This window comes from Sorex fumeus, unplaced genomic scaffold (genome assembly GCF_029834395.1).
Source record: "Sorex fumeus unplaced genomic scaffold, SorFum_2.1 ptg000162l, whole genome shotgun sequence".
In the NCBI taxonomy this organism is placed as follows: domain Eukaryota; kingdom Metazoa; phylum Chordata; class Mammalia; order Eulipotyphla; family Soricidae; genus Sorex; species Sorex fumeus.
This window is the reverse complement of record NW_026606219.1, coordinates 1,454,818-1,478,421: the sequence shown is the minus strand read 5'-3', so window position 1 is coordinate 1,478,421 and position 23,604 is coordinate 1,454,818. Positions and strand designations below refer to the sequence as shown.

The 23,604-nt window shown below is 49.1% G+C and overlaps 1 protein-coding gene across 3 annotated transcripts; it reads right to left on the bottom strand.

The window, feature by feature from the left end:
• Window positions 1-1,686: 1,686 nt before the first annotated feature.
• Window positions 1,687-23,194, bottom strand: UBA1 (ubiquitin like modifier activating enzyme 1). 3 transcript variants are annotated; one of them, XM_056107347.1, is made up of 27 exons: window positions 20,630-20,828; window positions 16,574-16,890; window positions 15,965-16,081; window positions 15,802-15,860; window positions 15,545-15,713; window positions 15,326-15,460; window positions 14,025-14,131; window positions 13,679-13,769; window positions 13,427-13,559; window positions 12,839-12,936; window positions 12,567-12,713; window positions 12,237-12,413; window positions 12,003-12,107; window positions 11,836-11,916; window positions 11,477-11,632; window positions 9,677-9,842; window positions 9,347-9,543; window positions 7,132-7,196; window positions 6,701-6,896; window positions 5,972-6,046; window positions 5,667-5,856; window positions 4,371-4,459; window positions 3,758-3,850; window positions 3,434-3,625; window positions 2,347-2,448; window positions 2,139-2,239; window positions 1,687-2,026 (listed from the first exon to the last, which is right to left on the bottom strand). In XM_056107347.1, exons 3-27 carry the CDS (start codon window positions 16,079-16,081, stop codon window positions 1,891-1,893), a joined length of 3,177 nt encoding a protein of 1,058 aa, XP_055963322.1. In that variant the 5' UTR covers window positions 16,574-16,890; window positions 20,630-20,828; the 3' UTR covers window positions 1,687-1,890. The 3 variants fall into 3 exon arrangements, with proteins under 3 accessions (XP_055963322.1, XP_055963323.1, XP_055963321.1); XM_056107348.1 differs by lacking the exons at window positions 16,574-16,890; window positions 20,630-20,828 and adding an exon at window positions 23,115-23,194; XM_056107346.1 differs by lacking the exon at window positions 16,574-16,890.
• Window positions 23,195-23,604: the final 410 nt, after the last annotated feature.

The window sequence follows — 23,604 nt, the reverse complement described above, 5'->3', positions numbered from 1 at the left end:
AGGGAATGCCCTGCCACAGGGGTGGGGTGGGATGTGAGGGTGGGGGGGTAGGAGCGATGCTGGGATTATTGGTGGTGGAAAATGGGCACTGGTGGAAGGATGGATATTCGACCACTGTATAACTGAAACCCAAGCACAGAAATTTGTAAGTCTACAACTGTACCTCATGGTGTTTCACTAATAAAAATTTTAAAAAAAAACTTTTTGATGACAAAGTGAGATAATAACATTTGAAAAAAAATAGATGATAGAGGTAATGCACTTCAGACCGCAATGACCTGGTAGAGTGAAATGGGAGTAAGCAAAATAAGTCAAGAACCAAAAAAGGTCAGGAGCAGTTTCGAGGGCATATGTTATTCCGCTGGTGTCTAGACTAGACCTCAGAGGCATAGTGAAGTGGCAAAGGAGCAGACTGTGATGTACGTCAGGCTAGTCTCCGGTACAGACTGTGGTGTCTAGGTTTGAGTGAAGGAATCAAAGTCTGTTTTATTCGTCAGTTTTTCATCTATTTTGAGTCACACCTGGCTATTGTTCTGGCAGGTGTTGGGTAACCAGATGTAGTGCTGGGGATGGAATTCAGATCAGCTGCACATAAGGACCTTACCTGCTGTTTAACATTCCGGCTTGCAGTTTCTGAATGGAAAAGAGAAGTCAGGCTCCAGCTGGGTGAGAAATAGGTATACATGGCATCTGCAGGCATGAGGTAACATACCAGACAAGTCTAAGTAGTGCTTGGCAAAGACAGACGGTTTTGGCAGACAGTACAGGAATCAAGGCTCTTGCCTTGCATGTGGCTAACCTGGCTCATATGCACCATTAGAGGTCACTGCTGAGCACAGAACAAGAAATGTCCCCTGACACTGCTGTGTGGCTCCAACCTCCCCACTCCCCACCACTACCCAAAAGACTGCATTGTGGGCTGAAAGGGCATGTGATGAGCAGGCCTCCCGCCCACTACACCAATCAACTGCCTACAGCTGGCTTTTTCTCAAAGGTATGCCTGGCAGGCACACAGGCTGAAGGGAGTCAAGGAAGGATGGGAAAGACTTCTTGTTCTCACACCATCTCAAATATTTTCACAAAAAACTGTGAAGTTAAGCACAGACATTTGATTACTCCATGTAACAGAACCTACTTTGTAAAATTTTGGTTTGAGGGGCAGAGCCAAATAGGAAGCAATCTGCCTCAAGGACCTAAGCCAAGTCAACCAAGCCCTAGTCAACAGCTCAACAAAATTAGAGCACTTGCTCTAACACTACTCTCTTACTACCTTTCCAAATCAATACAGCAGAGAATAAGAGCTGGAGAGATGGGAAGAGAAGCACTAAAACCCAATTTAGGGGCTGGAGTGATAGCACAGCGGGTAGGGCATTTGCCTTGCACACGGCCGACCCGAGTTCCATTCCAAGAATCCCATGTGGTCCCCTGAGCACTGCCAAGAGTGATTCCTGAGTGCAGAGCCAGGAGTAACCCCTGAGCATCACCGGGTGTGACCCATAAAGCAAAAAAAAAAAAGATTTTAAATAGGGACCCAAGTACCTGCTCCCTTTTGCCTCCACTTCTTCAGTTCCCACACTTTCTCCACTAGAAAACTGACAGCTGAAAAAGGGCCTGTGGGCTGGCTCCTGAACCAGATAGCTCCAGAAAGCACCTCCCTGCCCTGGAACCAGCAAGAAAAGCCACATCTGGGTTAATAACTCTTTATTAGGTTCAGGTTCCAAACAAGGTAGAAAGCGGCGGCCAAGAAAGGTTTAGGTGGTGAGGGCCTGGGGAACAAAGTGGGAATACCGGGCTTGGCTAGCTGGGTCACTGCCAGAGACCAAATGGTAGCCCTGGGTTAGGAGGGGTCAGGAGAGGGGGGCTTGGCCAATCTACAGGAGTGGGTGGGGATCAGCGGATGGTGTATCGTACATAGGGGACCTCAACATCCTCGCCGCTTTCGTCGTTGCAGCACAGCTCAAGCACCAGCGCCCGCACATGGCGGCCCAGCTTTCGCTTCGACACGCGGCTTACAATCTCAGTCATCCTGGGCGTGAGGAAACAGAGGTTCAGGTCAAAGTAGAGAGGAAGGACAGGTGGGTGGGTAGAAGGGTAGAGAAGGGCAGGCTTCAAGTGGAGGCTCCCACTACCCAACTCACGGCTGATCCAACCGTTCCTTGAGCTTCGCGGCTGGCATGAAGAAAGAGTATAGCATGGACACCCCCTGGGACAGCATGGTGATCTCCAACTTATGCTCTGTCTGGAGGAAGAGGGAAGGGGGACAACTGTGTCACAGGGGTAAGCAGGTCATCAGGTCACCAATACATTCCAATCCAGGTAGGGATGAGCGTGAGGAAGGGGCCTCACCTTAAAGTAGTCAAGGAATTGTTTGAGAGTCATTTCTTCACCGTTGGGCTGTAACCCCTGTACCTCAAAGCGATCCCACAATGTCCAGTCTTGGTTATAGTACTAAGGGACAAAGTAAAAGGCGAGTGGGATGGGGGCCACCAGATTTCAACCCCATCAGTCTCCCACCCCCACTCATGCAGATGTGACAATAGCTGAGAAGCCCCTACATCACTGGAATTCTATTCTCTATCTCCTTCTCCCACCCCTTTTTTTGTTCTCATTCCCTCTGTTCCAAAGACAACTTCTTTTTCAGACTTGCCAGACACATGCCTACCTCAGTACCTTTGCAGATACTGATCCTACAACATCCTCCATCCAGAAATCAATCTGCCCTTTTTCCTTCATCTCAGCAAGGCCTTACCTGAACACCTCACATATCAAACCCATCACTCTCACCACTTGCTACTCTCAAAGCCTCCCTATACATTTTTTTGATTCCAGAATTATGTGACTTATCCTCAGCACCTATGAGTACATACTGCACATACTAGGTGCTCAATGACGATTTGAGTGAACTAATGGATTAAGTAAAGCATTTCACACAGGAAAAAAACAAATATTGCTATTACTGTTTAGTTATTAATAATCTTCCAGTGGGCTGAAGCGATAGCACAGTGGGAAGGACATTTGCCTTGCACGCAGCCAACATGGCCAACCCGAATTCGATTCCTCCACCCCTCTCGGAGAGCCCGGAAAGCTACCGAGAGTATCTCACCCGCATGGCAAAGCCTGGCAAGCTACCCATGACGTATTCGACATGCCAAACACAGTAACAATTGTCACTATGTTACTGGGCCCACTCGAGCAAATCAATGAACAATGGGAGGACAGTGATAGTGAATCTTCCAGTACACATTTCAAATATCCCATCTTTCCTATAAGTTTCACAGAAAAATTAAGCCAGTGCCTAGTAATCAAAAGGTGCTCAAAATATGAACAAGCGTGCACACTGACAAAGGCCCTCACCTACTGACAGGCTGATTGTATCTGTAGAGACAGCTCTACAAACTCAGTCATAAACCTACCTCTCTAATGCAGGCCTCACCTGATGACGAGGTGCAGCAAGGGGTTCAGAGAACCCAAAAAATGGAAGCGCTAAGTTGAGGAAACCATTCTTGTAGGAGTCAAGCTGTCGGTGTCCCTGTACCACTTTGTACAACTCCAGACATACAAGTCCAACCACAGCTGCTGTGGTTGTGGCAATAGCTGGGATGATCTTCCCGGCAATTAGTTTGCTCTAGGGGACAGAAAATGATGAAAGAAGGTGGTTGTTAAAATGGAAGAGACTGAGTGTGTAGAGGGATGGAGGGTGGAGGGGAAGGGCTAGACACAACTCAATCTTGGAACATCAGGTCCAGATTCTCCTTACCTTGTGCCGGTCTGCAGGGGGAATGTCATAGTTCTCGGCCCGGAGGTTAGATGCAGCCACAATGAAATCCATATGGAAATTGCTATCATCATCCTATTATGAGTTGTGGGAAGAGGGTAGGGATAAGACAAAGCTGAGATCAGAGGAGAAGGTGGATTCCTGGCATCTAGGGCACAAGTATCCATCACTGAAATTATCTGCCGGGCTCTCTCAGATCACAAAGGCATGGCTGAGGGGCCGGAAGATAGTACAGCAGGTAGGGCACTTGCCGTATGCACAGCAGACCGGTTTCAATCTCTGTAAACCCATATGGTCCCCCAAGCCTGCAAGGAGTGATCCCTGAGCAGTTAGGAGTAAGCCTGGGCTGCAAGGAGTGATCCCTGAGCAGTCAGGAGTAAGCCTGAGCACAGCCAGGTGTGGCCCAAAACCAAAAATCACCCCCCCCCCCCAAAAAAGAAGAAAACAACAGCAACAACAAAGATATGGCTGGGAACACCTATCCACTGAGGGTCACATGGCAGGTCTGTAATTCACTCTCTACAAAGACCTGCTCTGTCTAACCCATGCATGCTTAGCCACTCCCCCTGCCCTTCCTAGGGTCCCTGCCCAGCACCTTCTCAAAGTCAATAGGGTACATCTTGAATCCAGGCAGCTTTTCTGGACTGGGCAGTGTAGCCTTGAGTTCCTCTAGACGACTGTCATCTGCAGCAAGAGAGGGACATGGTCAATCCTTCAGGTACTAGGCCAGATCCGAGGAGGGTAAAAGATGTTAGATAAAGAATTCCGAAAAGGTGTTATCCTGGGTGTAGGGGGCAAGTCAGGACAGGTAGGTAGGAAAATCAAACCCATATCTGAAGAAGAGAAGAGATGGGTACGCTGAGAGAGAACTCTAGACACAATGAAGGAACTGATGTTGAGATAGCAGTTGAAAGAGATGGGATGGAAGGCCCTTCTTAGGAAGTAGGACATAGAAAGAGATGAGGAAACAAAGGATATAAGAGGGGAGATCGCCAAAGGGTTGGAATGCACACTCTGCATGTGGGAGTCCTGGGTTCAATCCCCAGCACAGCATAGTTCACCAAGTAGAGAAGGTGTTCTCCCCTGCACCCCACACACACAAAAAGAAGATATAAGGCAGAAAGGAATAATTAAAAAGATATAGAGGGAAAGCTGGGAGAAGTAAGTAGATGGATCTACAGAGAAAAAAGAAAAGTAAAAAGACATAACATGAAAAAGGGTTATACAGAGCATTTGGTAGATTTTATATGCGTTACAGGCATTTTGTGTGTTTCACATATGCTATACTCTATCTTTGTCTTTGTACCATGTCCAGCAGTATTCAGGGCTTATTCTTGGCTCAGGGATCAGTACTGGCAGGGCTTGGGGGACCATATGGGGTGCCAGGGATTGAATCCAGGTCAACCATGTGCAAGGCAAAAGCCTTTACCCACAGTACTGTCTCTCTAGCCCCTGCCACCTTTTTATCAGTATCTTGGACATTGACCTTTTGCAAACTTATATATGTTATATATATGAAGATGATAAAATATTTCAATGAAACGAGCAGGTATCAAGGAAAAGATACAAAGAAAAGATATCAAGAAAAAGATACCACTAGTGGACTCCCCAGATAAACAGATCAAGAAACAAAAATGTTCTTTCCAAGGGAAATACATACAGAGCAAGAGACAAACAGTTGGTTCCCCTGAGGGCCAGAGGAAGGAGTGAGGGAGACAAAGTGTCCCAACCCACCCTCTTCATTTCAGAGGAAGGGAAGCTTAAGGAAGATGTGGGAAGCCTTGGGTCTGGAGTTTCAGGGACAGAAACTGGTGAGAAAACTAGACTGGGTAGGGGACAGAGGGAGCAGGGAGTGCGTGTGGCTCCTGGTTGACTAGCCAAATGCTCTCACCGACAGAGGCATTGGCACTCTGCAGCTCCTGGTCAGAAACATGGATCTTGACACCGGACTTGGGGGTGAACTCGGGAACTTGCACAGACTGGAGAAGAGTGGCCACGGCAGCTCGGTCCTGAGAGCCTACCAGCCCATAGGTCTGGGCAAAGAGGTTGGCAGCAGCCATCACGTAGTCCAGATGCAGCGGCTAAGAGAAGGCAGGATTCAGAAGGGTAAAGCCCTGATTTAGGCGATCTCAGACTCTTCCCAAGTACCCAGCCTCCCTCCACCTAACCCCAGGAGATCCTGGGGAGGACACTTACATTACTGGCATCAAAGGTCAGAGGGTGTGGACAGCGTTTGGGCCCAGACCAGAATGGGGCTCCAGAGCTTGTGAGCTGAAAAAGTGGAAAGATTTTTTAAGGCTGAATAGACCTGAGAGTAGAGCCCTTTCTAACAATTTTTAGTCCACACTTTGGCCCCAGCCAGATCCTGTCTGAGGCCAGACAGAGGGGACTAGTCATTTAAACAAATTCAAACTCTGCCAGGCTGAACCAGAAACTTCATTAAAAAAATACCACCACAAATTGTGGGCATTCCAGACCTTAAACTTTTATGAACTGGCAGGCACTATACTAACTTAATATTGGCAGACACCAATAAATTGTCACCAAAGTCCTGATAAAGATTACTATGATCTCTACTTCAGAGGTGAGGCACTGAAGTACAGAGACAGCCTAAATGGCTTGCCCAAGTGCAAACAAAGCTGGGATTCTAGCTTGAACACTGACACATGTGCCAAAATATTTCCCCCATAATCCCTACTACCACCTGAGTCAAATGTGACAGCCCACAGAACAGGAAACCAGAAATTTTGCTAAAATTAAAGGAGTTGGGAAAACTACATCCCAAGTTTAACCATTCTTCTGCAATCCCCATTCGTCAGGAACCTGCCACATTTGGGGTAACGAACCACCAGGAGGAGCTACATGTAGAGCCCACTATTTTGGGAAAACGTATTCCACCAAAGCAATATGGCAAATGAGTATTACCTGGTCAGGAGGGAAGTTGTGCAATAGCTGCCTGATGTTGTTAGAGTACTGGGTGTGCCAGTGGTGGCAGGCCCAGGTGACACAGTCGGCCCACGTCTGCGGCCGTTGCAGCACCAGGCTGCGTTGCACTGCCTCCAGTACCTCCAGAGGTTGGGTGCCTGCCAAACGCAGTGTCCGCTCCACAAACTTTGGGTCTCTATCAGGAATTGGAAGAACCAAAGGAGTAGAATTACACAGTGGTCCCAAATGTGGGTTCAAGGTCACTCCCACATTCTGGATAGAAAGCTAGTCCTGACCCTCAGCACTCAGAGGTCTGAGCATTCAGTTAAGTTTGGAAGCATGCCTGGTGCTGGGTGCTAGAATGCTGAGGAAAGCAGTGAGGACTTAGCTGGCAGGCAGAGGACGGAGTCGTGGGGCATGGGGTTACTCACGTGAGGTACTGGTTAACATTTTCTGCAGGCTGCTTGAAGAGACCTTCAAATTCATCCCGAGCCCACTGCCGACAGAGCAGAGTACATGGGTGATGGTTGGCAAAAATGGGTTTCCTGGGGCTGGAGCGATAGCACAGCGGGTAGGGCGTCTGCTTTGCACGCGGCCGACCCAGGTTTGAATCCCAGCATCCCATATGGTCCCCTGAGCACCGCTAGGAGTAATTCCTAAGTGCATGAGCCAGGAGTAACCCCTGTGCATCACCAGGAGTGACCCAAAAAGCAAAAAAAAGGGTTTCCAAAGGCATTTTAAAGTTTGTCAGTGAACAAGCCCATTAAGAAGAACCCAGCTGCTCAGGGGAAAGCCCCACTGACTCCCCACTGCCCGCACCTCAACTTCAGAATCAATGAACCCGACCTGGGCAGTATGAAACTCCTAAATGTTCGGAGAAAATTTTTCTTAAGAATGGTGATCCTTGCTCAAGGTACATTTGAACTCAAGGACAAAGGAAAAATTATGTATCTATTATCATAATAAAGAAAAGAGGAAGAAATTTAGACCCAAACCAAACATGATCTCAATAGTGACCCTCGGGACTTTAAAGCAAACAAGGAAGAACTCAGCCCCAGGCGACCGCCTAAAGTGGTGAATGCCATCCTGACAGTAGTGGTCTCCAATCAAATTCCTACTCTGCTATTACCTCAATTTGGGATTTCCCAAACACACAGTCATACTTCCCTTTGCGTCATCCGCTCTATAGTAGAAAAGGGAACACCTACCCCATGGGGTGATCATGAAAATGCTCCAAGTATATATGCTGATACTTGAAGCCAGATACAGAGTAAATGCTAAGTGCTTTCTCCTATCCCATACAAGGTAGATACGTCTACTCTCATCCCCAAGTTTGAAGAGGAAGAATCTGAGACACATGAGAAAGTCCAAGGTCATGTCTAGCCGTGTGAAACTAGACTAGGTACACACTACTCTAGAACACAGGATCAGAAAGGACAGTGACAGGAGAGACTGGTGTTTCCCCTTCTTATTGTTGTGCCACATCAAACTCTAAACAGATGTTCTGCATGGCTTGCACTCTATTCTCAGACTGCACTGAGAACCATTCTGTAATCACAATAGCAATCCTTAGGTTCTTGTCCATGACCTGGAGGCCAGGCACCTAGGTGTGTCGTGTGCCATTGTACAAAAAGCCAGATACTCTTTGCACTGCTCAATATATTGCAGATGTGACATACGAAGAATATCATTCCAGAAAAGCAACTGTTAACACCCTTTTGAGCAACAGATATGGAAACCTGAATATGAACTGAGCAGGAGAGACAAATAACTGGAAGAGATGCCAGAACATTACAACCAGTTGTGCTCAGCATGGAAATGGTGTTTTGGTTAGACGACAGCTCTCAACTGAGAGCAAGTATACTCTTGGGAAACACTATGCAACATCTGGAGACATTTTTAGTTTGCACAGCTCAAGGGAGGGTTGCTGCATCCAGGGAGTAGAAGCCAGGGACACTACTAAATATTCCCTGGTATACGGGGCTGGAAAAAGTGTACAGAAGTTGGGCATTTACCTTGCACGCAGCTAACCTGGCTTTGATCCCTGGCACCCCATATGATCCCTGAACACTGCCAGGAGTAATTCCCGAGTGCAGAGCCAACAAGTAACCCCTGAGCATAGTCTGGTGTGGCCCAGAAACCAAGAACAACAAAAAAATCCCATGGTACCAAAATCTAGCACCCACCCGCAGCCCCCGCCCAGCAAAGAACTACTTGGCCCTCAATTTTAAATAGTGTCAGAACTGAGACCCTATTATCCAGGAACATACCCTCCCATCACAGAAGCCTGCCAAAGTATTAGGGAGTGAAGTGATGTGCATGTCATACTTACAACAAAGGGTGAAAAATACATGACTAAGAAAATTTGACACCAAACTAATTGTCAAATCTCAGTGAGGGGTGGTATTTGAGTAATCACCAGACTATTTTTGCACCTGTCAACATTTTGAAATTTTTTTCAAAATAAACGTAGGAAAAGAATGAATCATTCTAGCAGCATAGGCCACTAAACACGAAGGGAGGACATTTCGGAGAAAAAGCATATCTTGTATTTAGGCCTTGGCACCTGAGGGTCAAGAGCCTGTACGAAAGGCAGGGTGCCTGGCCCCCTTTCCTTTCCTTTCCTTTCCCCCCAAAGCTGATCACCTGTAGGGTATGTTCGATGGCATTGGGGAAGTTCTTCAGGGTACAGATGGGGATGGACTTCTCAGGTGGGTCCTGGCTAGAGCTGTATGACTCTGTCAGAAAGGGGATCACCACCTGCACGTTGCCCTTGGTGCCCAGAGTGCCTGACTCCAGCAGCGGCTTACGGTAGTACACGCAGCGGCGGTCCATGTACATGCCTGAGGGTGGAAGGGGGACCTGAATGCTGGGAGAGGGATATCAGGAGAAGACAAAGCAGACAGACAGGCACCCAAGACAGATATGCATACATACAACTCAGCCCTTGACCTCCTCGCCCGCCTTCAAACTCACGGGCATCCACGTTGTCCAAGGCATTAGCCACCCCATCCAGGTTTTGAAAGAAATCATCATCATAGATGCGCTCAGTGTCAGGGCCCACACGGTTCTGGTGGCTTGTCACTCGGATGTGGGGGTTCATCTGGTGCACAGCAGCAGCAGCTGTGTCCGACTTTAATTTCTGGGGGTGGGTAGGGATATGAGGGTGGAGCTCAGTTATTCATGCAATTCACCCAGTGACCCTCTAGAGCTGCCCCTTCCCGAATCTTCAGTGTGAGAAGAAACAGCCCAAGTTCAAAAAGCTCCCAGGTTTGACAAGAGACAACGCCATATGGCCTGGGTTTTAACAAATGTGACAAGGGCTGGGGGGTGGGGAGGAAGAGGAAAACAGGAGACAAACTGAAAACAACCAGGCAGGCATCTTATCTTCCTACCCAACATCTACTGTTCTTTCAGGTAACACCTCCCAGGGCTGAGGTCTGAAACCCCAAACAGGATGGCTCCTTTCAGAGTCCAAGTCAAGTTATACTGCACTCTGCTCAAAACCATCTGGACTCCCTATTCCAATAGAGGGTAAAATGAATAAACCATAAATTTGAGTTTGCCTCTACCTACCTCCTACTGCTACCAACCTCAGGCTCTTGCCTTGAAGTCTATTTTTGGCCTGAAAACAAGTTTCCCCCTGAAGAGCACTCCTCCCTTCCCTGTTCCAGGCCTGTATGTAGCAAGGAGCCCTTCTTTAACCACTGCAATCCAACTGTAAACTGCAAACCAACCCTGCCTCCAAGTCTTTAGCATGGTTCTGTTGTTTCTTTTGTATAGCACTTACCAGTAATACTAACCATAATCCTTATTAACATATCACGAAAGTGTTTACTCACCCATTTATCACTTACTATCTTTCCTTCCCCACTAGAAGCTTTGTCTCCTTGACATTTAGTTCATACAACACCATTTTCCTCAATAACTATTTGGTAACTGAATGAGAAGGAAAGATCCTGGGCAGGCAAAACTGTAACCTACAGAAAGTTCCCCTGCTAAAATCTCTAAGTCAATTTCCATCTGCACAAAGAGTAAACCTAGCAGGCCTGAAGTGCTGTCCGAGGAAAGCCTGCTTCCGAGTTTGGCCTTTGGCTGGCATCTGGAAACCTGGATCTCTAGAGGGTTCCCACACTTCACTACCTAAGATGGTGGCTCAACTTGCCAAAACTGCTTATTTTAAGCAAACATGTTTGAGGCATTAGTCTGCTGGGAGCCTGGAATTTGGGTCCATGCCCAGCGCAGGGTGACTATGTGACCAGGCCACAGAAAAAAAACCCTGTGCTCAGAGCTGCTAATGAGCTTCCCAGGTTGGCAACATTCCACATATGTTGTCGAAGCTCACTACTAGGGGAATTAAGTGTGTCCTGTGTGACTCCATCGGGAGGCAGCTCTTGGAAACGAGCTGGTCTCTCCAAGACCTCTGCCCTGAGTAAATATCTGCTGAATAGGCCCTGAATCCTTTTGCTAGAAGAAACTACAGTCATGAGTAGGACTACATACAGAATCCTCCAAGTCCTTCTAGTCAATCATCAAACCTGAGGGTGGTTTGGGGGACCTTTAATACACTGTCCCAGCAGTATAGTAAGGGGTAAAGAGAAAGAAGGGGAAAAAGATGAAATATGGTAGACTCAACAAATAGGTAAGCAAGTGTTGGTCAAACGAGTGACCGAAACTTAGGGCTAAGAGCTAAAGAAAAAAGCAGAATGGCCTCCTTCCCAGAAAGAATTGGAACAAGAGAGAGAAAGTGAGGTCCAAAGGCACCACTCAACTCACCGTAACATCCCAGGGGCGGAACAGAAATTGTCGGTTCAGATTTGACTTCTCAATGGTGTCCATGTCTGTGACTACAATTTCTCCACCATCTCCACAGCCCAACCCAATCATGGCAAAGTTCTTGAGCAGCTCACAGCCAATGGCCCCAGCACCCACCTAGAAGGTTGCCAAAAAGAGACACAGACTGGTCAATATAACATAACTTAATGTGAATCCACCCCTCACTCCTCCTGGACACAGCAGACAAAAGGCCTGGGAAAGAACCAAATGAGCTTGCCACAGGAGGCAGATATCCCAAAAGAGGTGGCTTGAAGGCAGGAGAGGTAGATGGAAAAGAGGTGTCCAAGAAAATCACTCACCAGGAAGTACTTCTGCTTGCTTAGCTTTTCTTGCAGATCTGAGCCGAAGACGGCTACTTGCCCATCATAGCGGTTTTGGCGCTATGAAATGTAAAGAGAGGAGGGTAAGTGAGGGGCCTCACCAGAAATGCTCCTCAAAGACACCCTCTCCAAAGGCCCTCACTTACTGGAAGGCACTTTTCCTCTGTGAGGGCCTCTTTGTCCTCAGGAAGACACTCAAGTGCATCAAAGTACAACCACTGCATGATGGGCATAAATTTCCCGGAGCAGGCCTGGAAGGAAGAGCAGGGAAGAGAGCAGTGCTTAGCCGGTACCTGACACAGACCAATAAGCAAGGGATGGATGAGGCAAAGCTGTCAGCCCACCCCTAATCCTGCCCTTCCCTACCCATGCTGACAGACCTTCATGACTTCCTGGGCAGCCAGGCCTCCTATGAAAGCATTTATGGGGGCTAGATCCCCAGCAGCCACATAGGAGAGCTTCCGGATGAGATCTTCATCCAGGCTATCCTGGTGTACCCTTGGTGTAGCTCGAGCATTCACTGCCTGTGCTAGGGCCACCAGCTGTGTTGCATCCTCCTGATTGAAGAAATGAAACCAAGAGGGCACCTGTCAGGGCACTGTGGGAAGGAGTGCTGGAGATGGAGGGAAAAGATGGACTGCTGGAACAGGGGCATGTTGGGCCTGCAGTGCCAAAGACAGCGGCCACCGCTGGCTTACCCAACCACCTACCTCATTGCGGGGTCGAGGAGGCCGACCGTGCTGAGCACAGAACTGGTGCAGGGCCTGAAAGCCAATGTGCAGCTGTGCAGGGCGACAGTACTTAGCAAAATCCGTCATCACAAAATCGGGCTCTGCCAGTGAAGCCAGCAAAGATTTCTGGTTTGGGGGGACAAGTAGGGGCGCACAAAACATCAGAATCATAAAAAGAGACAAAGAGCACAGAAATGCCCAGAATCACCATCTCACCCCCACGTCACCCGTAACACCACACCGACACTTACGAAGCTGATTTTCTTGGGTACTTTGATCTGACTGACGATGCCTCCCCGGATATAGTCAGAGAAGCTGGAAGTGTCACAGATGCTAAAGGTATAGGGCCCTAAAGTAGATGCAGAGCCTATTAGGCTGCCTGTCCCCAGACCCTCTCCAGATTCCTCATTCCCCACTAGATAAAGGAAACCCTAGCCCTGTCCTAGCTCAGACATCAGACATGTCTCCACCCTGTGCTCTAACTCAACATCAGAGGCCCTGCACTTTCTGCCCTAAGCCCAGCTGAGAGATCATGAGACCCTTGTTCCTTGACCCAAACAGTTCAGACAATAGCAGATACTCTCATCTGCTCTCTCTGAATACCAGACTCCTCTCCCACCCTCGGGTATCAGGGCCCTAGTCTAGGAACAGCTCAGGCACCTCTTTGAAGCTTGTATAGGAGCTCGTTGAAATGTCCAGGTTAGATGCTCTGATTAGATAGATAAAAGGGGACTCCATCCCTGGGTCATCTTAAGCCACTGAAGCTGTGTCTCCTCTCACTCAGAACCTGGAGCTATCTCTCCTACCCCTTCCCAAAGCTTCCCAGGACCCTAGCTCACCCAAGACTTTAATCTCTATGGGCTGACTTCCATTAAGCTCCATCATGCCCTGTACTTCTGAAAAGGAGACAAAGTCGCCAGTCTCAAACCCATGTCGGGCCTCATCCAGGCAGGTAACCACACCAGGGTTATCCTGGTTGAAGAAGAAGATAATCAAATATCAGAACAGGCCAGGTATTCCAGGAGCAGAGAGTACAGCCTGCTGCTGCCAATCTGCCTTCCAGGACCCCCCAAACAGGTCAGGATTCTCACCTTGGTGACCATAGAAACCATAGCACTGAGGGGCTGCTCTCCATTGGAATCTGTAAGAATCATCTCTTCTCCAAAGTCACAGAAGAGCTGCCTGTAGAGGAAGGCAACAGAGCTGATAACCCCAAGTCCTAGGCACACAGGGAACCCCATGTGCCCCTCAAGAAACAAAGAATACTTGCTGAGCAAACTCCTCCCATCATTGCTGGAAATGAGATGGCACTTATACCAGATGGGGAGAGAGAAACAAAAAGAATTCAAAACCTGGGTGGTCAGAGAGGGGCTGAGGGCAAAGAGAGCTTGGAGGACTTGGTTTGGGCCTGAAAGGGTAGAGGGAGAGAGCACTCACCCAAATAGGCCCCGTGTGTCTGCTACCACCAACTTGATGCCATGGCTATGACAGAACTCACCGACTCGTAGCTGGTCCTCCAGAGGAGTATTGGTGAGGACCACTACCTGTGGAAAGGTGGATGCTGGATAAGACCCAGCCTTAGGAAAAAGAAGTAGAGAATGATGGATAAAGGCTGATGCAGACAGCACAGGGTGTCCTCAGGCTCTGTTCATTCAGGTCTCTTTCACAGGTACAAAATATCAACTGTGTGTCAGATTCAGTCAGGAGGCAAAATCAGTGAACCCCTAACTCACAACACTCAAGAGAAAAGAGGCAGCTAGCAGGACAGAATTTGAAGACCAGCTGACTCACTCATTTTCCAACACCCACTGTTGCCTACCTACAAACCTGCCATGCCCTGCAAGACACAGGAGTAAAACTCTTATCCTCAACCGAAGTCTGAGTTCACTCCTACCACACCTACTTGCTCCCAATTCTCAAGACAATGCCTGCACAGGCATGATCCTTAGGAACTTACATTCAGCCTTTACATTCAGCCCAAGTGCTCACCCTTTCCATTCCCCACCAGGGCAAGAAACCTCCCTTCCATTAGGGTTCATCATGTGCCAACTGCTACTCTCAGTGCTTAGCCTTCACAAAAAAAATCTATAACAAACAATATCATTACAACTCCCAAGTCTACAAACTGTTGAAAAAATAAAGCACAGAAGATGCTATGTTCTGCTCAAAGTCATACCAGAAATACTAGACTCGAGGCTAGGGATGGAGCTCTGTGCCAAGGCATCTGCATGCCTATGCCCTAGGCTTCATCTTCACCACTATAAAACCAAGCACACAAAGTCCCTACTCCTCCCTCACGCCAGCAAGCAACTACAAACATAAGAATTACAGACTTGGAACAGAAGTGATAGTACAGCAGGTAGCATTCTTGCCTTGCACACGACCAACCTGGGTTGATCCCAGGCACCCCAAAGGGTTCCATAAGCACCGCCAGGAGTGATCTGTAAGTGCAGTACCAAGAGTAAGCCCTGAGCACCAGTGGGTGTGGCCCCAAAACCAATACAAATAAAGAATGACTGACTGTAGACTCAGGTTGAGGCAGCCTAGTTCCAACCTCTACTCAGGATGACTGCTCTATGTTCACATTTCCCCCAACAGATTGGATGCCCACACTTGCTAGGTGCATCCCCACCATGAATCCCAGCACTCAAGGCCAGTACCTGTAATACTGAATAAAAAAATGACCCAAAGATGGGCTGAGAGAATTGGGCAGGAGGTGGGGTGGTGCCCTAACGTACCTGGAAACCACTAAGAAAGTCCTCCACCAGGGGCCCAGTATAGGCGTTGACAGGAACATAACTGTTGAGCTCAGCAAGGCGGGGTTGTGAGACCTCAGCGCGGTTCTTACCAATGTCCTCCTCCCGTAGGTAGAACTGCCACAGGGAAGAAAAAGTGAGGTGACTGCAGAGCCCAGTGAGTGGGAGTGCACAAGGGCACAGGGGATTGGGAAGAGGTACCTGAGAGGAGAGGTCAGCCCACTGAGCCGTGCCCTGATCATGAAGGGTGACAGCCTTGACTCCACCAAGGATGATGTTCTTGGCAATCTCCACACCCAGGCCACGCAAGCCTGATACCAGTACACTGGATGTCTGAAGTCGTTTCATGGCCTCATGACCCAACACATACCTGTCAGGGAAGGAGGGGGCATTCTGGTCGGTGCCAGAGCCTCCTGACCAGATCTCCCACCTCTCAATCCGATCCCAGCCTCACTTACAGCTGCCGGGAGTACAGGCCCTCATCTATGTCTGCTTCACTGCCATTCTTCGCCATTCCCTGAAGATGGAGGGAAAAAAAGAGGAGTCCCACCGGAACAGGGCATGAACAACATAAAAGCCTCCCCGAAGACTTATCCACCCGTCTGCAAGACTGGTACTCACGTTGGTTGGTACTGAGGACACTTCGGACAACACAGAGTGGGCAGGGGAGCAGTTAGAACCCGGCTTTGGATCAGGCCCGGACACGCGACGTTTCTTGGACAGCGGCGAGCTGGACATCTGGAGAGGAGGAGAGTCAAGGTGAAGTCTTTTGTTTCCGGCAATTAGTGGTAACTGTGGGGAAGGGAAGGCTTAAATGCTAATATCCCTGTTTTACTAATGAGGAGACATGTACTGAATGGTGGGGGAGACTTGCCTAGCGCCAGACAGTCTGTTAGAACTAAGATCTGAACCTAAGTTGTCTGGCCTGTAATCCATGCTGTTGACCACTGGGTCATTTGCCTTTCTCCCCATCCCAATGAGAGAGTGAGAGAGAGAGAGAGAGAGAGAGAGAGAGAGAGAGAGAGAGAGAGAGAGACTGACTGACTGACTCTCCATTCCTGCAGGGTGAAAGGAGTGACAAGAAGAAGGTGCTTGTGGGGAAGTCAGAGGAGAGATGGAGATTGTCCCAGTCCAGTTTCAAATCTTGACCCTGCCACTTCTGACAGTTAACATTTAACCCCAACAAGCTCAATTCCCTCGCCTGTGAAATAGGGTGAGAATACCACTTACCTACCCATGTAGCTGAAGTGATGAGAAATAAGAGACCAGAGAGCCTGGCACAGAGCAGGTAGGCAACAACAAGCAGCCTTCTCCTCTCCTTTAACCCCTGTGACTGGGGTGCTGAAGGTCGGCTTGGACATCCAGCAGGTCGGCATGATGGCATGAGACATCTTGCTGACAACCCACTTCCCAGAGTGGTTCAGGGAGGAGAGTTTTATGAAGCCCAAACTCCCAAGCTTTATGAGGGGCACCCGGCCAGGCCAATGAAAGAGCACAGCGAATGAGAACATACACGTTTCCCAAGCCTCGTCTGCACGTGGCGGTCCCTTTACCAGGATAAAGATGCCAATAAGAATTATTAGCCATCCTCCCTGTACCCGTAAGGTCATATCAGGCATTTTATAAGCCTCACATCTTACTTTGTCCTCAGGATACCCCTGCAGGATTTTCACTACTTTCCAAAATCAGTCCCCAACTCACACTGGGGGAAGAGGGGATTCTATCAAGGTTATCTGGTCACTTGCCTGAGTTGCCCACTGAGCGTGGCTAAGTGTGGATATGCTGAGCCTGAAGCCCATACTGCATCCTGGCATCATCACAATTAACCCCCTTAACGGTCCTGACCCAGCAAGGCCAGGCTAAGTGTCCTTGCAAGACAAACGAGAAAACCTGTGCTCGTGAGGTCAAGTAACCTACTGAAGGGGCATATACCAGGTCCCAGAAGTAAAGCAATACTCTGCTGTGCTTCCCTAGGAAGTAACCTGCCTGGGTTTGATCCCCAACACTGCATATGGTCCCCTTAACCCTGACAGGAGTGATGTGGAAATGAAATTGGGGGTGCAGTGGGCAGTTGTGGGGGTGCAAGACCATATGCAGAAGACAGTTATTCTAGCAACCCAGTGGTCCTCTAACACAGCACTTTTTCAACTAGGGTTCAGATAGTCCCCTGCTGGGCCTTCAAAATATTCCCAGAGGGCCACAGGTAAAAATCAAGTAAACGAGGAAGAGGGGCATATGGCATGAGACAAGGGGAACAACCAGGAGGAAGGTAGAAAAAGAAAACAAGGATAGAAGGCGGCCATGGTCCAAAAACAGACTGTGAAACACTGCTCGAAACCTCTGTTCTCCAGAGTCTTTAAGGACTGGACCAGGGGGTTCTATCTTGACACCCATGGCACTCTAGCATGAATAAAAGACAGGAGCTACCAAACATTTACCATGAGCTTACTGTCTACCTCTCAAGCACAAAGCAAAGGGTTTTGTCTATTTTTAATGATACAGACTAGCCAGATATGCCATGCCCACCTCACAAGGAAAAAAAAACAAAGGTTTGGAGAATTCCAATCCCTTGTCCAGAGTGATGCAGTTGGTGGGGGCTTGCCAAGTACTTCCTTGGCAAATGGAGTCAAGACCCAGTTCACAAAGATGATGAGTAAGGAAGAGGGCCAAGGAAGCATGCTAGGGAGCCTATAGTGAAACATCTGGGAAGGTTAAGATCCAGCCTAGAAAAAAGAAGGCTTGTTGAGCTAGGGCAGAGACAAGGCAAATCCTATCTTCCCACTCACTGACTCTCACCTTTCCTGAGCCCATTTTCCATTTTTACCAAAAAGCAGAGGTAAAGAGAACAACCTCAAGCACCTACTGGAAGGGTTAAAGAACTCAAGATCTGTGATCAGTACTCAGAGACCTGAGAACCTCAACTCCCCCCAGGGGCCTTGCAGCAGCCTCCACCCCTTACTGCCTTGCCTTGTCACTGGTTTATTTGTGTGGGACCATCCTCCTGGCACCTTGAACCAGAACTGTTCCTGGGCTACACAGAGCTTTATTTGTTAAGAGCTTTTTTACCTCTCAACCCCTCAGGCTGGAAACAAGAATCTAAAAGTAGATTTCAGTTGATTGTTCAGAAGTGTATCTCAAATGCTGAGGTTTGGCACCTGATCCTCTCAAGGTAAACAGGAGTGAAACACTGCTGGAAACCTCTGTTCTCAGTCACAGAGAGGAGCTAAGGATTCCTCCACCCACAGCACAAAATCAATACTTTTCTCTCACAACATAACTCTCCCGCCCAATTAGGATGGATACTGTATCGACTGTTCAGCAAATTCAAACTGAGGGAGAGGGACCAATGGCAAATTTGCCTGAGGTCACCAAACTGGTCATTCTGAAGCCTGAGCATTCTCTACTCTGCTCTGCCCCCCCCCCACCCCAGACCACTGAGCCAGAAATGGTTTAATGAAAGTAGAAGTCCTGAAGCAGGTTTGAGCGGGAATGGAGAAAAAGAGGAGAAAGCTAAGATACAGGGGCCTTCCAAGGACCCTAGGAGGAGTTAACTGAGAAGACCCAAAAATAAGAGATGAGTCAGGAAACATTAGCCCATTGGGGCTATAGAAGGAGATGGAAAGGTGGGTATAAAAAGCCCTGATGGGCTGAGGGGACAGAACAAGATTAAGGAACAACTCCAGGTCTTCAGAAAAGGCTCTTTCAGAGAAGAGCCAGGAAACTGCAAGGCAGGGCTCCAGAAGTTGCAAGGAAGGTAGCCGCCGAACCCCATGGAAGCTATGAGAAGATGCGTAAGTCTGAGGGAAGGGCTGTTTTCTATCAGGAGGACCCCGGGAGTCTCTTGAAGAAGCAGAGCTACCAAAATAAGCACTCTGACCAAAAACGCAAGTTGCAGGCTTCTGGCACTGATGCCAGCGTCCTGGGAGAATGAGGGTAGAAGCTGAGACTCAGGGTGGAGCTGGGGAGGGACTGCTAATGGAGCACAAAGGCACCATGTTGGTCTCTACCTGGTAATTTGCTAGGTACACCTCAGCTGCTCTGGAGGAGCAGAAAGGGGAGGCTGCACCCAGACAGCCTGGGTGGTCCTAAAACTGCAATGAACAAATACATTCTCTAGGTTACCCAAGAGGGGGAAGATTTCTCTGACCCATTACATAGGGTCCACAAAGGCACTGAGTATCAAAGAGAAAAGCCAAGAGGACCACTGACCAGGAAGGGACACCTGACAATGATGTTGGGGGGGTGTCTCATAAAGGTGAAAAACAGAAACTGGGCATCTATGACCCAACATGCTGGGAACCCTGAAATGCACAGACAGCAGCCCGAGGCCTGGAGAGAGGTCAAAGACTCTGGAGAGAAGCTGAGCTCCCGGTTGGCTTCTAAAGACAAGAGGGCACGCGCAGGGTGGGGCTGGGAAGGTGACTCTGTCACCCAGTGAGCTAGGGGCCCATAGGCTCTACAGGGCAGAGCCAGGCAGGAACCTCTCTGAAGGAAGATGCAAAGGCCTGCAAGGGGCAGGCAGTCTGAGTAGTCTGATTGGGACAACGGGAAAGGTTGAAGAGCAGAGCCTCTCAGGGGAAGCACCCACAGCAAGAGCCAAGCTGAGCCCAAGCGGTTTCCCATAGCAAATGCCAGGGCACGGGTGGGGTGGGGAAGCTTCTGAGCCTGGGCGAGGGGCTTCCCAATCAGTGAAGTCATGTCTAAGTCCCCTGGGAAACTCGTGAGGGCAAATGGTGGCGGGGAGGGGAGTGGAAGTGGCCTGAGGAAGCCTCTAGAGAAGACTTTGAGACAGAAAGTCCATGTGGCCCCTCCCCGGATTCTGGCCCGTCAGGAAAGTGACCAGGGCAAACCGCGAGGGTCTAGGGGTGCCAGAAAGGAGGTTCTGGGGTAGGTCTTCTCCGGTAGAGATTGGTGAACTGAGGGGTTTTGGTCGGGTCCCCAAATCTCTCTACTCCATGGGGGCAGTTCTGATCTAGGATACCAAGGTTCCAGCCGGGATCGAGTCTGACTAAAAGGGTAGTGCCTGAGTCCCTCAAAGCACCTCCGGGGGGCTCTCACTCCAAGGTCAAATTTCCGAGACCTGGGGACTGGGCTGGTCCGGGATGGGAAGAGTCGAGCCCCGCCCCAAGATCTACAATCCCCCCCCCCCACCTCCGGCCGATCCCTAGCGTCCTAGTCACCACGGGCGGGCCGCGTCGACAGCCTAGCCCCGCATCTGCCCAGGCCCTTCCAGTACTTCCCAAAACCCCTGCCCCGGCTAAGGCGCTGAGAAAGGCCATTTGTTACCAATGCCGGTTCCCCGGGTCGCGCCGCCGCCAACTCCTCTAGGAGCCGAAGCCAAGCCCGGCCGCCACCCTCCTCCTTCTCCTCCTCCTCCTCCCCGGCGCCTGGGCCGCCTAGAGTTTCCGCCGCTGCCGCGCTCTCCTCCAGAGGCCGTCGTGGCTGTGGTCTTCCTTACCACCTCCTTCACCTCGGCCGCCGACACAAGATGGCGGCCGCCGAGCCCGGGGCCGGAACAAAACCTTGGGCCCCACCCCCAGGAGCCCGGATGCAAGTAGACCGCGCCCATCATGAATCATGTATGCTACTGCCAGTGACTCAGTTCTTTCGAAGAGGACTAGCTCCACCTGGTGGCTCCCGTAGTTAGGAAAACAGGTGAAACCCCACCGAAGGGCCGCACCTCGGGGCTGGCGGGGGGTGGGGGGGAAACCAAGAATAGTCAAGACGTCGTTGCCAGCAAGGCTGCCATGGAAACTAAGTAAGGACCCCGGGGCCACTCTCCTGATCATGAATTATGCATGCCACCGACGGATTGGTTGACTGACACCCCGCAAGCCCACGTTCAAATGGGAAGCCACGCCCCACGGCTCATGAATAATGAATGACCTTGCTGCAGCGGGCCGGAAGCCCCGGAGACCAAGGCCACATCTTCTCATGAATAATGCACGAAGCCCGGTGGGCTGGAACAAAAGGAGCAGGTCCGCCTACTGCCGCATTTAATTTCCCTGGAAGCAGGGAAATAGGGCTACTAAAGGGACAACACACTCCCCTGGCTCATGAATAATTAATAAAGGTGCAGACGCTCAACCTGGAAATTCAGAGAGGTCAATAAAGGTCCCACCCAGTGTTATGAATTATGTATGAGGCTGGATGACCAGAAACAGACAGTCCTGTCCTGCAAGTGGGGATTCTAGCAGAGGGCAAGGCAACGTGGCCACGCCTTCCTGCTTATGAATAATGAAAGCGCAGGCGGCAGAGTCACAGGGGAAGCCCTTAATGAAGTGTAGTTAACTCTTCCCCACTTCAAACTGAAGTATGTACACCTGGGCCCGTGCTGCCTCGGTCCAAGCAAACGCTCTTCGTCCGGTGCCTAAGTCTCCACAATTGTAATACAGGGATAGTCATAAAACCCATTTACCTCATAAAGACAGAATTGTATTGACAGAATATGATTATGAAATGAGCTCAGACAAGGCAGGGTTAATTTTTTTAAAGTACAATATGTGACATAGAGTCTATATATGGCATAAGTCATATATAGGTAAATATTTCTATTGACATATAATTAGACCAGGGATTGTTCAATTGTTTGGTGCATATGCTTTGCATCAGGAGACCTGGGTTCGGGTTCAATCCCTGGCACTGCAGTGCCCAGTAGCACTGGAAGTACCCCTTAAGCACTGCCAAATGTGGTCCCCAAACAAGAAGAAACTGGCTGTGTGTGAGTGTACTCAGAGCCACCAGAAAAACAGCGAATTTAGAACATTATTTTTATAATAATGATTTGAAACACCTTCACCAGAAGGACCCTGGCAAACAATGTTAAGACTTCAATGTCCATTCAATAGGTAGGCTATACTTGAGACATACCAGAGATGTAGGTATTCTAAAGCTCCAGGCACACAATGAGCACCCCAATACATTTCTGTCAAATCGTGATGGATCACGTTAACCCTACTGAGCAGTGGCTTATGTGTTGTCCTTTTTATGCATTCTGCCACCAATCTCAGAAAAGCTGGAAGTATGCTCCTTTTTGTTCCTTCGGCCTTGTATCTTTTACCACCGATGACTGTGACCTAGGGCCAGATATTCCACTTCTCTGGGCCATAGCTTTTCCACCCACAAAATAAAAAGAGTAACTTACCTTGTGATGAACTTTAAATGAGTAATACATAGAAAAGGCTTAAAGTGCCTGGGATATAGAGTTATATGATGAACATTAGCAGTGCCATTCAAATGGGGGGGAGAGCAAAAGACATTATAATCTTTGATTAAAACTCAATTCTGAAACTAGGCTGACTGGGTTTGAATCCTGGCTCAGCCACTCACTCTATAACCTTAGGCAAATTACTTAGCCTCCCGATGTCCCAGTTTTCTCATCTATAAAAAGGGATAATAATCACCTACCTGCTCATCTTCTTGTGGGCATTAAATCGGCTAATAAAGTGCTAAATGAGTGTAAACTAATCTGACCATCATTATGCATCTACCCATTTTTCAGATTCACGGAAAGATTTGCCAGAGATCTGACAAAGAGCGATGGGAATTTATCTAAGGCCTTGGTTAATCACCCGGGATTACAGGGCCATAAAATATGAACAATACACGAGGCCTCGTCCCCTCGTCCCTTCTTTGGACCTTCAGTTTAAATCCAGAAACCTAGAAGGGGAAACTAACAGCAGATCATGCAGATGAAGTAAAAGCCGCGCCCCTCATGAATTATGTACAACGCCCTTGGAAAAGCCACGGAAAATTCGGGGGCACTACTCACCTTTATGGTTAATCAGTGAGCTCTAGTTTTCTGCCGGCCGTCCGCAGAGCGCCCCTTCAGTATACCCTTTCGGCACGCTGATCCGCCCCTTCGTGAATAATTCAAAAGCCGGTACTTGGAGCGGATCAGGTGCGAAAGGGGCACAAATAGGCTTCCTCGAGAGTCCTACCCCTCATGAATAAACGAATAAAGCCGTAGCCAACTAAGGCCCCTAGCTCCGGGTCCCCAGAGCAAAGCCTAGCAGACTGGGCGCCGAATGTCCCTTCCACAGCCTGGGCTGAGGGGCACCTCTGCCTAGTAACGTGTGAGCCCCAGTGAATCTTGCCTCGCCATCCTGAGCTTATAAACGCGTGAGGGGCCCGCGTCAGAGGCAGAGGTCACAAAGGCCAGCACATCCTCACGATGCCACGTCGGTCCAGAGCGTTTCCACTGTCATCAGAGACTATCCTGAAGTAAACCCTACCCCAAATTCCTCCTTGACTTCAGAAAG